General features: G+C 39.8%; 1 protein-coding gene across 1 annotated transcript in view; it reads right to left on the bottom strand.

The window, feature by feature from the left end:
- Nucleotides 1-344: 344 nt before the first annotated feature.
- Nucleotides 345-14,862, bottom strand: part of apln (apelin) — a 34,850-nt gene continuing 20,332 nt past the window's right edge. The window contains exons 2-3 of the mRNA XM_044127877.1: nt 10,805-10,971; nt 345-5,459 (exon numbers count right to left, since the gene is read on the bottom strand). Coding sequence (XP_043983812.1) covers nt 10,811-10,971 — 161 coding nt within the window. The 3' untranslated portion in view covers nt 345-5,459; nt 10,805-10,810. The remainder of the gene's footprint in view (nt 5,460-10,804; nt 10,972-14,862) is intronic.

The raw sequence follows: 14,862 nt of genomic DNA on the forward strand, positions 1-14,862 counted from the left end.
CTGTATTTTGACACAGCTAGCTTAATTTAGCCACCTGTATGTTGCTACAGTTAGCTTATTTTAGCCACCTGTATTTTGCCACAGCTAGCTTATTTTAGCTACCTGTGTTTTGCTACATTTGGTTGATATCAGCCCCATGTATTTATCTACTACTTTATTTTATCTATCATATGTATTTTGCTACAGCTAGCTTGTTTTAGCCACCTGTATTTTGCCACAGCTAGCTTGTTTTAGCCACCTGTATTTTGCCACAGCTAGCTCACAAAATTGTGTGCTGGTGTTAAAAGAACCAGTTCTAATTTAATTTAATTGTAAATGATAAAAGAAGACACAAGACAGGCCTATTTCTTAAAATAAGATTTTTAATATTACTTATTATCATAAAGATATATTTACACACTTTACAGAAATAGAAAATAAAAACACAAAGCTACGCATGAAAGGAAAAAAAATAAAATAAGTACTCCAAGAGCTAAAGCTTATCTTTTATAAATTAGAAACCAAAAGTTCAAATATGTACACAGTATTCAACCATTTCTGATACACTTGTTTTATTTATTTATTCATGTCATTTATTTTTGCCCAGTTCAACATCAAAACAGAGACAGGGACTGTACATTTGGCCTGGTGAGTAATATGAGCACACACCATGAACAGAATATAAGTTTAAGGAGTAATACATTGTCTTTCAAACGGTATCTGCTTGAGATCTAGTAACACTGTTGTGATAAACCTACAGACTGCATTTCTCCTACGATTGTTCTGAATGTGACTGACTGCTCTGAGACACAGCGGATGGAGAATGTGTCGCCATCGAGGCAGGAGGGGCCTGTGCTATTCTGGGTGTAGGAAGTCTCATTTTGAGGCTTCGAGATAATGACTGATCATCGGTTTTCCTCATGGGACTTGGAATCTAGTTATCCTTTGGATTGCCCAGCCAGTGGGAAAAAAAAGTCTCTATTTGTTGGATTAAATATCAGCCACTCGATCCTGCAGACACCCACTTTGAAGGCCAACATGATACAGTTTGATGGGATGAAGGATTCGGAGGGGAAAATTATGGAATGTGTAGCGTGGTAGCTGTGCTTCCATTTCTGCAGTCAGTGATGGATATAAAAACAATTAAAAAACAAAAAATATATAATTTTTGACTTTTCAGGGGCCGTAACTACCTCAGTGACTAAGCTGACGTTTAAAACCTGTTTTCTATTAATTTCTTACCTCCACCTGCGACACATATCTACATCTCATCCTTACACACTCCCTGCCAAATGCATTTGGACAAAAATAAACATAAACAGAACAGAATAAGGGTTTTTCTACCAGGAACACATGCTAACAAGTGCATAGAAAACATTACTCAGGCCTTGTGATGGTCACAGAGAGAGAGGGGAACATTGAGAGGATAGGAATAGTTTCTCTTGTGTTAAGCCTTGCTGGAAAAGACCATTAAGGAAAATGGTTTTTGCTCCCCGAGCATAATGTATTGGTTTAGCCTTTCAGTTTTAGCCTGGACATGCTTGTCCTTCCATTAAACCTGATGTGCAGGGGAGGGAAGTGAGCTATGATCTACGAGAAAAGAACGCCTGAAAGCTTTCACGTGTCCACGACATATTGTTCTGCAGACTACTTCTCTATTTTGTTACATCCACAAAAGATACAGCTTGTCACACTGTATTCAAAAAAGTAAGCTTTGGACAACCAGCTAGACAAGAATCAGATGAAAGGAAATTCTCACAACACACTGGAAAACCATTCCATAGCGAGAGACTCTTGTTTTCAGGGTGTATTTTTTCCAGCAGCATAATGGAATTGCAAAAAGTGCAGCCTTGCAAACCCATACAGAGAAGTCTTTGAGCAAAGCCACGTCTATTTGTTGGGACTATTTGACGCCAGAAGCTTTGAATCTGTGGGATATTTGGCGTTTGATGATGAGATTAAAAAGTGGTTCCTTACATAAACATCGGTTTGCTCCTGTCTCTGCGAGGGCAGCATGGCTGGTGCAGACGGTGAGGATACATTCATGAAGAACAGTGCGGATACAGACGTTGCTCGGCTCAGTAACAATAACTTCTGAGGCGGGGAGGGAGAGAAGAGGGATATTGACTCGAGCCCCTTTGCCTTCCCAACTCCTGCGGCTTTGAACCTTCATCCCCAGCTCATTTACTTCCTATATTCTTCCCTCCAAAAACACACAAGACCTCCTGAGCAAAGCCGTCACGAAATCTACATCTCTGTCTGTGAGGGTATAAAAAAATGATGGCAGAACTGAAATTATTACACGTCACAGTGCCCTAGGATTTAATGCATTTTTAATCAAGGTAAGCTTGGCTGGGATACCACTGTGCTTTTAGGTGCTCTCTTAATAAAAGCTTCTCATGCTGGGGCTGAGAAGATTCTGCGTTTTTATTTTTAATATTTGCATGAGACATGGCGAGAGGGAAAAAGTTCTGGAAATGTAATGCGCCTTTATAAAAGTGTCCACACCCCTGTTCACATGCTGAGTTTTTGCAAAGTAATTTATTCTTTTAAAAATTGTTCCACCTTTATTGTGAAAGATATATCCTGTACAATTCTATCGCTAAAAACAAATAAATCCGTTTGGAGAGGGTGAGTGTGATTTGTTTTCAGCATTCACCGTATTTGTGTTCATATTTGGAAAACAATTTAAGGGAATCTGATTAACTTGAAATGAAGTGACAGTTTCCTGTTTTGGATTTTTCCAATAGTTTCTCATTTAGATTGCTGAGCTGACCCCATTGTTTGCAGAGAGTTTACAAAATATCTTTGACAACGGTTTCAGTCAAGAGAAGAGAAGATCATTACATCATCCTCAGTAATTGGATAAAATATGGGACAACACTAGCTGTGTTTCCATTACTAATGTCTGCAAAACCTTGTTGATATTCTGCTAATTATTTGCAATTTTGCAGTTGCATTGTTTCCATTTAAATAGATTACAGCATCTGGTTGGGCTTTCTGGCGCTGTTCTTCACTGGTTCAGCTCCTATCTCACTGTTATGGTCAGTATGGATACATGTTCTTCGATGCTAACTACGGCGTGCCCCAAGGCTCTATTCTAGGTCCCCTACTTGTTCATTTGTACATGTTTGCTGCTTGATGGAGTCATCAGGAACGGTGGAATCAGCCTCCACTGTTATGCTGATGACACTCAGCTATTCATGTCGTCTCGTAAAGACTGAATAAAAAACGCAATTAAAATCACACCTGAATTAGTTTATTAATGCGATAAGTTATTAAAAAACGTGCCACGCCATCATCTTCCAACTACTTCCTGGTTTTTGCTTTGTCGTTTCTGCCAGTAGTAACTTTTGATACAGTGAAGATACAGTCGATCTGTTGATTATTTTTGGATTACCTAATTAATAATCGGACAGCAAAAGATGCTTAATATATATTTTTTTTTTACAGAAGTTGAACCAGGTGAAACAAATTCCCACCTGAGGAGTTTTGGGCAGAACATGTTTACAGAGAAATTTATTTTTTTATCTTTAATGTAAAATGTCTATTTTTTGTAGCTTTGGCTTAATTTCTGCTTTTATTTTCAACTCTTATTTAGTCTGTAAAGCCAAGTTAATTGATTAGTAAATTAGTTGACGATTATTTAAATAATCGATTCACCATTAATCATTTCACTCCTAACGGATTAGTTTTTCATGCTGAATTGTGCAGGATATTTATCACAGTAAAGGTGGAAAACCAGGCAGTGCAACAGAGTTGTGCACACCCACTGTAGATTAATTAGATTATGCTCTTGAAACTGATTCAACTAACTAAATTAGAGTTCTGCATGTCCAACACGCAACAAGGATTATCAAGTTCCCAATATGCGATATGATTACAGCCTGAATCAGCAGGGGGGCTGAAGTTAAAATGATGAGCTTCCAGCCTGAGCCAATTTAACAATGAGCTCTGACTAAATGTGGACATCTATGAAAGATTAAGTTTAGGATTTAATGGACATGACGATCAAATCCGCGACCACCTGTGCAGCGGACGGGCTGATTAGAAAGGCAACTGCATCCACCATAACGCAGGGAGCTCAAGAAAAGACGTGAATAACTCTCCGGTAACATAGTGATTAAACTAGAGTATACATACAGGGAGAGTGAAGATACAGTATATGAAAATATGCTCATATGAGTTTGTATGTTTGTCTTGAGTAAATGCACATAACAGCCTGCTAAAGTACAAGCCTCTATCACAGCACCCTGAGAAAAAAAGGAAATAAAACTCAAACACAGAAAAAAGTATAAATGTATTCCAGTAAGATGGAAAGGCATAGCTTTTTCTGTTCGTATGCTGAATATTAAACTAGAGCACTAGTGGTAGGCTGATCGCGGCGGCGGATTAACAAAGAGCTGAGGTTAAAATGAACAAAACATAGAGAAAGCATAAACGTGTCAGTGTATCGAGACTTAAAACAGGAGGTAATCCGTTTCTCTCTGACTTTTTCGTTCCTCCGTTCCTGGCAGCATTGTGGAGAAGGTTGTTATTTGGCACTTCCTTAAGGGGCGAGGCGGCCCGTCGGTCGGAGCGGGCCGCCAGCGCCGGGTAACAGTCGTGAAGAGCAGCTGCTTGGGGGCAGCGGTGTGGCGAGAAGGCTGGGGGTCGGGGGTCAGGGTCGGGGTAAGAGGACTCCTTCAAGGTGGGACGGTAACCTTGAGCCTGAAAGCCGCTCTGTTCCCCCCCGAGGTGTTAATGAACTCAGAAACACCCAAACAGCTTCGGAATGAGCGAAGGAACGTGAAGTTGTCCTAATGGCATGTGCTCTTGTTTTAGTTTACGCTGCATGTGGACAAACTGACATTAAAAGATACAAAGCACCATTAATAATCGCAATTAAGTGATGATTATAACTCCTTTCAACACTAAACCTTCAGCTCCAGAGTATCACAACGAAAATTAGGTTACTTCCTCTGCACGGTCAGACCCGCTCATCTGCTCGTTAAAGTAGCTACACAGCGATGAAATCAGCGACTGATGGGACTTTGGATCTGAGACATGCGAAAACCACGTCCTGGAGGAGTGACAGAAGCTTTAAGACTCTTTTGACGGGGCTCCCTCTCCGCCACATGTCATGCAAAGAGTGTGAGACACTCGGAAAGATTGCTATGATTGGCCTCTATTAAGCAAATTGAAAAAAAGACAGAGATATATCAGTAAGGAGGGAGTAAGATAAAGAGACAGAGAAATAGAGTCTGGTAGCTCAGGCTCAATACCTCCCACCCCCTTTTCAACGCCCCCCTATTCCTCCTGGAGCCGAGGGTGAGCGGCTTGTCCTGATTTTTAGGTGGACAGAGTTGCTTGGAGAACCAGCAGGTGCTATGGACATCACTCTTCAGGCTGGGCAAGAGTAGGCCCGTCATTGCAAGGCCCCCCAAGGCGAAGGAAGAGCATAGAAATCAGAACCTGGGGGAGGGCGCTCAAGGCAGTGCCTGCAACACAGAGAAACAGAAAGAGAAGGAAAATACATCAGAAACGTTTAAGAACTTTCAATGGTGACCCATTTATGCTTCCTTGAACGGGTTCGTATTGGTTTATGGGAGACAAAAAAAACGTTTTTTTTCTCACAAAATCATTCTTGAGTAATGAGATTTTAGCAGATTTGACTTACATTTACTTGACTAACTTTTTGGAAAAGATGTAATCAAGTTCAAGTTTATTTATACAGCACATTCCAGCAGCAACGCAGTTCAAAAACACAGAGTTACGAAGAAAACACAAAAGTAAAGCCTTTAGCACAAGCAACAAGAACACAGCAAATGGTTTCTAGGCGGTAAGCCATCAACAAATCTCAGCATACAGCAGTTAAACCAGCTGACCAAATGTTCTGGAGCTCAGCTTTGGTTGCATCCCGAACGGAGTCGGGGCTCCGTTGGGGTTGCTAGGTAACGGGCTGGGCTTCTGATTTGAAACGTTACATTCTGGAGGTTTCTGAAACGGGTTATAGACAGAAAAATGTTGACTTGTTAATGTTTTCGTTTTAACCAGAGCCTCCATATTTTTATTGACTGTTCCTGGAATCTCTGTACGCTGTAGTTTCTACCGCGGAGACATTTATCTGCCGTTGTTACTGGACCGTGTTGTTGAATGTAATGAAAGCTGATCTACTCTCCTGTTAGTTGTTTACTTCAGGGTTGATCTCTGGTTATTATTATCAAAGTGACAACAGATAACGGAGAATACGGCTACCATTGCAGATGATCAGACTACGTAAGATCATCTGCTCTGTGTATGTCCGATATTGAATTACTCATTCAATGTCCTCTCTGATAAGTCTGAGTATCTGTGGGCTTCTGCCAAAGCTTCATCCCTGTTATTTCTGACATTATCTTGCACATCTAGAAGACTACCTTAGACATGTCCCGACCAGATTTCACAGTCTTTGATTGGAAATTGCAGCAGGGAGTAAGAAAAACAATTGCATATCATGCTGTGAAACACAAGCCAGCCATTATAATAGACTCTGGAGGGAGGATCATAACCAGAAAACAGAAATCTTTTATGTTCTGTTGTGTTTTATCTCCTCCTCTCCTTTGGATGATTCTTTTGCTGATAACAGCCTTTTGATCTTTCAATTCAACATTTTCTGTTGACATGCAATGCTACATAAATGATGGCATATCTCAACCCAGCCATGTTGTCATTTGTTGCTCTTTGTGCTTTTAGATCTATGATGTAGGTTTACTACGTCATAAAGTGAGCGACCTGCTCCCTTTGTTTTCATGGGAAACTCCTTGAAAGAGTCACTTATAGAGTTTTCTCACACTAGAGGCCACTGGGGGTTTCCACAAATCGCCTCTGGCTTTAAGTCTTTAATATCCTGTTGTCTCATATACTATCACTGGCATGTCTTCAGAGCCAAGAGTTGGTTTAATCCAACTCTACTTGGATGCTTAAAGAGGCTGACCTGGGTCGCAGTATTTCTTCTCAGAGCTGCTCACATCTGGAAAGTGTAATGGTGGAAAATCTGACATTGCTTCAGGTGTCATAGAGAATAAAAGATGAGCTGTCTTTGAATCCAAAATGGGGTGATGCTGCTAAATTGCACAAGGTTGAAGGATGGACAACGTCAGGGGAATCATTGTTTTTTATCTTCGTGTAAACACTGTTGTAATTATGTTTAGGCCAGTGACGGCTCAGCTCTGTCTCTATCCGCTGAAGTCTTGCTTTGATCAAACGAAATGCATCTACGGCAGATCCCAGGGGCGGTTCTTTTCCCACCGTCGGCTTAAATCGAAGAATAAAAGAGGGAAAGCATGAGGAAGAACAGAGCTTTTCAAGCTGATGTTGCAGGAAGGGAGACAAATTGATGCTAGCTGTCTTCCCTGGTGAAGACTTTATATTCTCAGTTTGCAGTTTCTACAAGCCAAAGAGACATTTTATGCCTCTTTAGTCCATCTAAATTAAACGTATTTGGAGCAAAAAATGTTACATGATGTTTATTTTTGATAAGTATCAGTAGTGGGCACACGTCCACTGATGTGCTAATTGCTGAGCTAATTTTGTGGTTAGTGGTTTGTTGGGGTTAAACCGCAAACGAAAGCAGCTAAACGGTTTAGTAGGTTTAAGTTACCCAGTAAACGGTTTAGTGGGGCTAAAATGACATGACTGAAAAACGTAACGCGAAGGAAGAGCCTCGTATCACGCAATATCATTGATTATTGATCATATTTTTGTTTTAAATATCTTAAGTACTGCTAAACTGGTGGCTTCCTCTTATCGACATCTGTCACACTATTGTTTATTATTTAGAAGACATATATATTGCTCTATATTGTTTTATTTATGGAAAACTGTGTAGAACCAAAAGCACAAACAAAAAAATAGGTATAAAAAACATCGCTGGTACTTTTATTTTATTGTGAAAAATTCAATGTAACTGAATTTTTCCTGTTAAAACTACTAAAATCTGTGTTTTTATTTTAAAACATTTGCTACTTCACTATAATTTCTAGCTAAAATGAGTAAGAAGTCATTGTGGAAGGTGAACTAAGACAAAACGAGGCCTTTTTTGCACAGATTTGGACCAACAATATGTTTTATTTGTAGAGCTGTGTTTGTAAAGTTATAAAATACCACAAAAAGTAAGTTTTGTGCGATTGTGAAAAGATTTGTTTATTGGTGCACCATCTGATTCCAACACAAAGCAGAAATCAGTTTCCTCATGAGTCAGGTGAGCTGCAAACCAAAAGCATAAAGAGCCGAGCCAGTGGAGTCAACAACAACAAAACTCTCCAGTGTATTGTGGTTTAAGTGCTGTTTGCAGAGACAGCATTGTGACTCACTGAGCCGTTCAGTTTTAGAGCTTCGCTGCTTTCTGAAGCTCCCGTTTATTATGTGCTCAGCATTCTGGCAGCGAGTCGAACTCCAAACACTCAGTGCTCTGAAAGGATTCTCACTTCTCATTGGCAGAGGCAGCCCTTCAAGTGCTACTACGCTGCTTTCGCCTTCATTGTTTTCATCTTTGTTATGAGTCCCTGGAGTCTCGTCTTTAAAGCCAGAGTGATTTCAAAAGCGTCTTAAGAAACTACGGTAACAATTGATTATTCATAATTTGTTATAGATTGTAAAACACCTCTAGGCGCTTTGCTTTGATCCTCTTCTTTCAAACTGATTAACAGCCTTTGGGTTGCAGACTCCTCTCACTACTTTAATTTATGCAGGACCTCTGCAGGTCAGTGTTGAGCGGTCGGCACCTCCTGCAGGGATATTATGTCTCGTCAGGTTTGCCTGTCTAGTATTGTCTGAAAGAGACGTGTGGACATGCTGCTGCTGGTTTTCAGTGACATTAGAGGTCTCAGCCTAAGTTTCTGTGGATTTGTATCAAGTATTTTAGTTTCACAGTGAAGCTTGAGACATTCCTAATTTATTTATGTTAATTATTAAACAATAAAGAAGTGAAAAGTTGACAGGCGAATCTCAATACGAGGCAGATTTCACACAAAAACTTACTTTTAGTTGACATCAAGTTAAATTTTTTTTCCAAGAACCTGGATACTTATCTCTTCAAAATTATTATCTTTGGAGAAAATACTTTTATTTACTTAATCAGATCTAGAGTAAAGATTTATCCCTGCCAAGCGGCCCTGGAGGTAAGATTTACAAGAATAACTGAGATTTAAATAAGCTGCAGTTGTTCTGGGCAGATGTTCAAGCCGGCAGGTTTGGTCCAGGAGTCTGAAGTCTGGATCCAACAATAACATCCCGCAGAAGAAGTTTGATCGGAGTTTTCATCAAACGCATCAGACCTGATTCTGCCGACTGAGTGTTTAAGTCGTATTGTTTTCACAGTTCCCTGTTGTAAGTTGTTTTCTGGCCAGTGTAGTCAGCACTTATGTTTTAATGTTTCTGGAAGTGTTTCTTTTGACATTCTCTAGAGAAATATCTGACTACAGAAGACGAGTCTTCTGGGTAAACACAGCAGCGGCAGGCATATTGTGTTTTCAAAAGACTCCACAGAGGGTAAAAAATGTCATTTTCTTCTATGCTATTCTATTTTATTTACTTTTTATTAGTGGAGAAAGTTTTGGCTGGGCGATGTATTGAATCTATTTGATTGTATCATAAGCTTTTCAAGTGATGATGATTAAAATGTCTATCACAACCATCAAGCAGAGGTGAAAACTCAAAAATTATACTAAAGGAAGAGCAGCACTACTTTAACTTATTTTTATTCAAGTAAAAGTCAAAAGTGGCCATCAAGTAAGAGTAAAAAAGTATTTGGTAAAATGGCTTTCAAATCCTGATATTAAATATTAATCATTTAATATTCAGAAATTGCATCAATAGCTGCATCAAAAAGTCAAGTTTAGAGGAAATTTGGGTATTTTAAAGAGAAAAATAAAAAATAAAAAAAATACAAGGAAATTACAACATAGAAAAATCAGATGAAAGCAAAATTTTTCCAAATCAGTTTCATTCAGTATGAAACTTATTCACTGTGTCTGGAGGATCTTTGGTTTAAACAAGCTTGTCTTTAATTCGTTACTCACAGTAGGTCGAGAAATATATTATGTCGCATAATCTAGTAGGACTGGACTGCATTCCATATCAGTTGATGTCAATAATTAACGATTAGTTTTTGTTTTTTTAAATATCTGAAATGCTGCCATACTGGTGGTGTGACCTTTCCTGTCTTTTCTCTTCGCTGTTGTGTTTTATTTTCAAGCAGCTATGAGGCTCAGTAGTGAAATATTCAACCGCTGCTGTTCTAGTTACTCAGCAGGTTGTTGCTAGGTAACCAAAGAATGAATGAGTTGCTAGGTTACCAAAGAATGGTCAGTTAGTCGATTCCACCAGCGTTGCTTACCTAGCAGTAAGAGGTTGAGTCTAAAGCGTTTCCTCTGCATACATCTCCCAGAATGCTGTGCGGTTCTGGATTGGAGTTCAGTGAATATTCTATATATGGAATGTTGAATATTCTGTCAGACGTATTATTTATTTATATTGATCATGTCTCTATCGCAGCATACAGTATATTGTTATTGATTATTGTCCAGTCCTATGATACAGTAATAAAACATCCAATATTTATTTATTTTTTTTAAAGGTTTTATTGGCTCTAGTGGCCCCCACTTGACAGTCAATTGACAGGAAAGTGGGCAATGAGAGAAGGGGAAGACATGCGGCAAAGGTCACCAGGCCGGGAATCGAACTCGCGAGGTCCAAGGCCTCCCTATGTGGGCTGTGCCCAACCCTTGTGCCATAACAACACATCCCAAAAGAAATCCAATATTTAATATTTTCGTCATATTGCCCAGCCGTAGGAGACACTGACCTTGCTCTAGAACGGCATGGGCCCCTTGTGGGAAAGACGGGGCCGTGGGCGTCTTCTCTTGGCTGGTCTGTGGGTCTGACCGCCTCTCACTGGGTTCTGCTGGGCCATTTTTCTCACTGTAGCTGCCTCCTCCAGCCCTCTGCCATGCTCCGTGGAGGCCATGGGACCTGGAGGACACACACACCAAGGAATCACTTAGATAACCAAAAAAGGTAGAGTTACCCAACTTTTTGACAGCGAGGGTATTACAGTGGGATCATGAGCCATTGGTGCTTGAAGCAAGACCCTAAAAGGGATCAGACTGGTAATGGATGAGGAGACAAGAGACAAGAATGAATGGGTGTGTGTCAGAGTGTGTGTGGGCCCCTCGGAGCCCACCCATCAGCTCTGCAGGAGCATCAGGTCAGTGCAGCAGATAGCAAGGCGAGAAACCTAAACCCCTCATGTTTCATGTCACCGTCGCTCTCCCTGGAGTTTACAAAATCCTCGACACACCAAACGCTGCAAAGGAGCTTCCCATGCTCAGGGATGAGCTTAATTGCACCGAAACAGTGTGGATTTCCCTCGTTTACACGTTTTCAGAGTGGACCCAGATGTTCTCGGTCATCTCTCAATAAGTGAGGCCTGATCTCCTTAAGCTCCTTCTTTTCCCCTGGGTTTGGTCCACCCAACCTGCCGCCAAACCTCCTGCAAGCCGACACACTCCCCTTCTGTTTGTTCAGCTTATTTTCTGGCATATATGTGTGATCTTTTATACTGCATACATTTTATAAGTTGAGTGAAATTTGAGTGAAGGCAGCAGAGGAGTTCATTTCATTTTCACTTCATTTCTTTAACGCTCACCTTTGGAAAAACATTGAATATTACGTGCAATGTGATGAATATGCGTCTCTAGTAGTTGAGCTACAGTGTTTTCACGTTTTGTCTCCTACAAGCTGAGACTTTAGGTAATGACCTAACACAAAGGAGAGCATAGTTGTGGAATTAACATGTTTTCAAAAATTTAAACACCTTAAAATCTGGAAGGTGTGGCAGGCATTTCTTTTAAACTCCCTCACTTTTAGCTTTTTCTCTTCCAGCTTTCGAGATTATTCTTCACAAAACTAGCTAAAGTTCAGTCAGGTTGAAATGAGATCATGTATCAGCAATAACAAATCTTGATAACACTATTTGAAGGTTGTGCATAACATCTGTCATAAACACGAAGGAGTCTTTGTGAATGTTTATGGCCGTTGTCATAAAGTGTCATTTGGTAAATAATAACACTCTAAATGCAAAGCTGACCAGTTTAATGGACTTTTTAAATGCAACTTTGCTTTAAAAGTGTTATGATTTACCAAATAATGCAAAGTTTAATGGAAAAAATGTCATTATGTACACAATTACACTTCATGGCAATAGTCGTAAACATTTATAAAAACTCTTTCATGTTTATGAAAGTGTCATGTCTTCAAACAGTGTTACCATCAACTGGTTTGGGGTCTGGACTTTGACTGGGCCATTCCATCACAAACTTATATTTTGATAGTGGCACTGACACCTGAACTGGAGAAGGAAACTTAAAAAAAACTTTTTTTTTTTTGAGACAATCTTCCCTCAGTGCTTTTACTTCCTGCATCTCCAGTCACAAAGCTGATTGACATTATTCACATGAGGTCATGACATTCCTCCCCTCGGAGCGACGGGCGCCATTTTTAGGATTCCCCAGGGAACGACGGTCTGAGTGAGGACAAGGCTTAAGATAAGTCTGCCGGCCGACTGCAGAGACTCTAAAAGTTAAAAAGTTTACTGAGCGAAGCAGCTGAGGAGCTTAGAAAAGCCAAAATGATGCTAGGTTTGCACTTTCCTTAAGACATTCTCATGACTTGCTGTGAGTTCAGGCAGTTTTGGTAATAAATGCTCTTAAAAGAACAATTCATCTGTTTTTTTTTTTTTTAACTAGTTCATTTAAACAAAAACACTTTATTTAAGAGCAGATTTTAAAAAAATGTCATGTTTTTTCTGGAGTTTTAATTAATTAATTTCATCCAGTTGTGGCTTCATGAAGATTTTTATTCAACTCAAGCACTTAAAGTCTCAGTGCTTAAATAATAATGATAGAGTCAGACAGCCAGCTGAATATTTTCAGCTTATATCCCTGAAATGCCAGACATCTTAAGTTGCATTTCCACACTAATCTTCTTCCGTGACCAGCTATAGCTGTGAGCCAACAGTGGGCTAATTCATTTGCAGCAGATTTCCACATCTAAAGCATATCTTTGACCCTTGGAGCACTAATCTGTGCATTATCCTCTTGTTATTGTTCCACATATGCAGTGAAACAGGGACGTTCACACATCCTGGAGGAATTCAGCGCATTTCTTTCAGATCCTGGAGCCTGAATGGTAAAAAGAAGAAGCTGGGAGTGTAATTGGGGGTTGTGTTTCTCCGGATGTGCTCATAAAAACGCCCTCTTCATTCAGATGCAGAGCTCACAGAGACACAAGAATGAAGAAAACAAACTAGTGTATTTGGAAATTTTACCTGCAGAAAGCAGTTGTTTAAGGAATCGTGTAAAGATGAATTGAACATTTCCTTAAGGATTTAAAACTTAAAGTATGCAAGGATTGAAATTGGTCCACATGTTGAATTAGTCAAAAGTATACATACGGGCCTGAATAAATGCATTCACGCCATCAATATTTGGTTAAACAACCCTTACAAGTTGCAGAGAAACTGTTTTGGACAAGTTTCTGGTAAAATGTCTGCTGGATATTTGACCTCTCACCTCTAAAAGGCTAGTTAAATTTTTTTAAATAGTTCATATATTTTCTTACGGCTGAGGTTGTCCTTCTAAAAAGTTAATGTTAGTTTGCTTTATCCATTTAAACCCCAGTTTAACATCATTTTCCAGCTATAACACAAAATTCTGTTCATGATAGTTGAACATTTTGGACGTAGTTTTCAAAACAAACCCCCAGCATGAAGCTACCACCGCCGTGCTTGGTAGCTGGTAAAGTGTTTGCAGGTTAAAAAGCTTTCCCCTTTATGTTATCATTGTGACCAAATCAATAAATATTTGTCTCATCTGACCAGAAAACTGCTTCAAGTTGGAGTCAAACTGTAGGTGTCTATTTTAGAGGAGGGATTCTTCTTATTCTTGAATGTGTTACTTTAAATTGGAGCTAAAGAATATCTGTCCCTCTAAAATAGTTCGTGCAGATGATAGTCAGCCCTCTTGATAAAAGCGAAAACTCCAGTTTTTAAGAAAATGGCTGCTTATCAATTAATCATTAGTGGATTGATAAGCTCAATCAGCTTTAGATTAACTCAATAACTGATAACGGTTACCGCCAACCTATTTAATTTCCTTGTGAAAAGCATTAAAATGGAAACGTAGCAAGTTTCAGACGGGGTTGCAGACATCGCCGAACCATTCAGGAAAGCAATTTGTTTGAAAACACACCCGATACCCTGCTGCACATTACCGGTGTTTAGGTTTCCCTCCATCTAAAGACAGCAACACATACACACCGCAGTGCCAGTTTGTAGAAGTAATTGCGCACCGGCTCACACAAACTCGCCTGTTTTTCCTCTCCGGGTGGCTCAGCCTGTCACAGTCCGGCTCCATAATGAGACAATTTAGATGTCTCCTGTCATTGCAAGCTGTCAGCCGAAGCTCCTCACCGGGGATCCAGGGGGGAGCATCCCGCGATCCTCCTGACAAATCTCAGCCTGTCCTATCCGGCTACGGAGGGAAAAGTGTAATGAAAGCTTCTAAAAATAATCCAGCCTCGGCGATAACACCAGTGGTATAGATTAACTCTCTGTGGGGAGAGGATATCAGGGTTGTTGACGGGTAGCTTTTTATCTCGACTCCTCTATAGTGGAGGAGATATACATCGGAAATGGAGGCATGAATGGAAATGTTTTATACATCTGTAAGTTACAGAAAGGATCTGTATTCTCTTGAAATGTATACATGGATGCTGTTTTTGTAATGCTAGCCAAGCTAATAGCTTATGCAGGCTACAAAAGACTGTTTAAAATATTAAAAAACAATTTAAATTATTAGCAAA

The sequence above is a fragment of the Gambusia affinis genome, linkage group LG09, assembly GCF_019740435.1.
Source record: "Gambusia affinis linkage group LG09, SWU_Gaff_1.0, whole genome shotgun sequence".
NCBI classification, from domain to species: Eukaryota; Metazoa; Chordata; class Actinopteri; order Cyprinodontiformes; family Poeciliidae; genus Gambusia; species Gambusia affinis.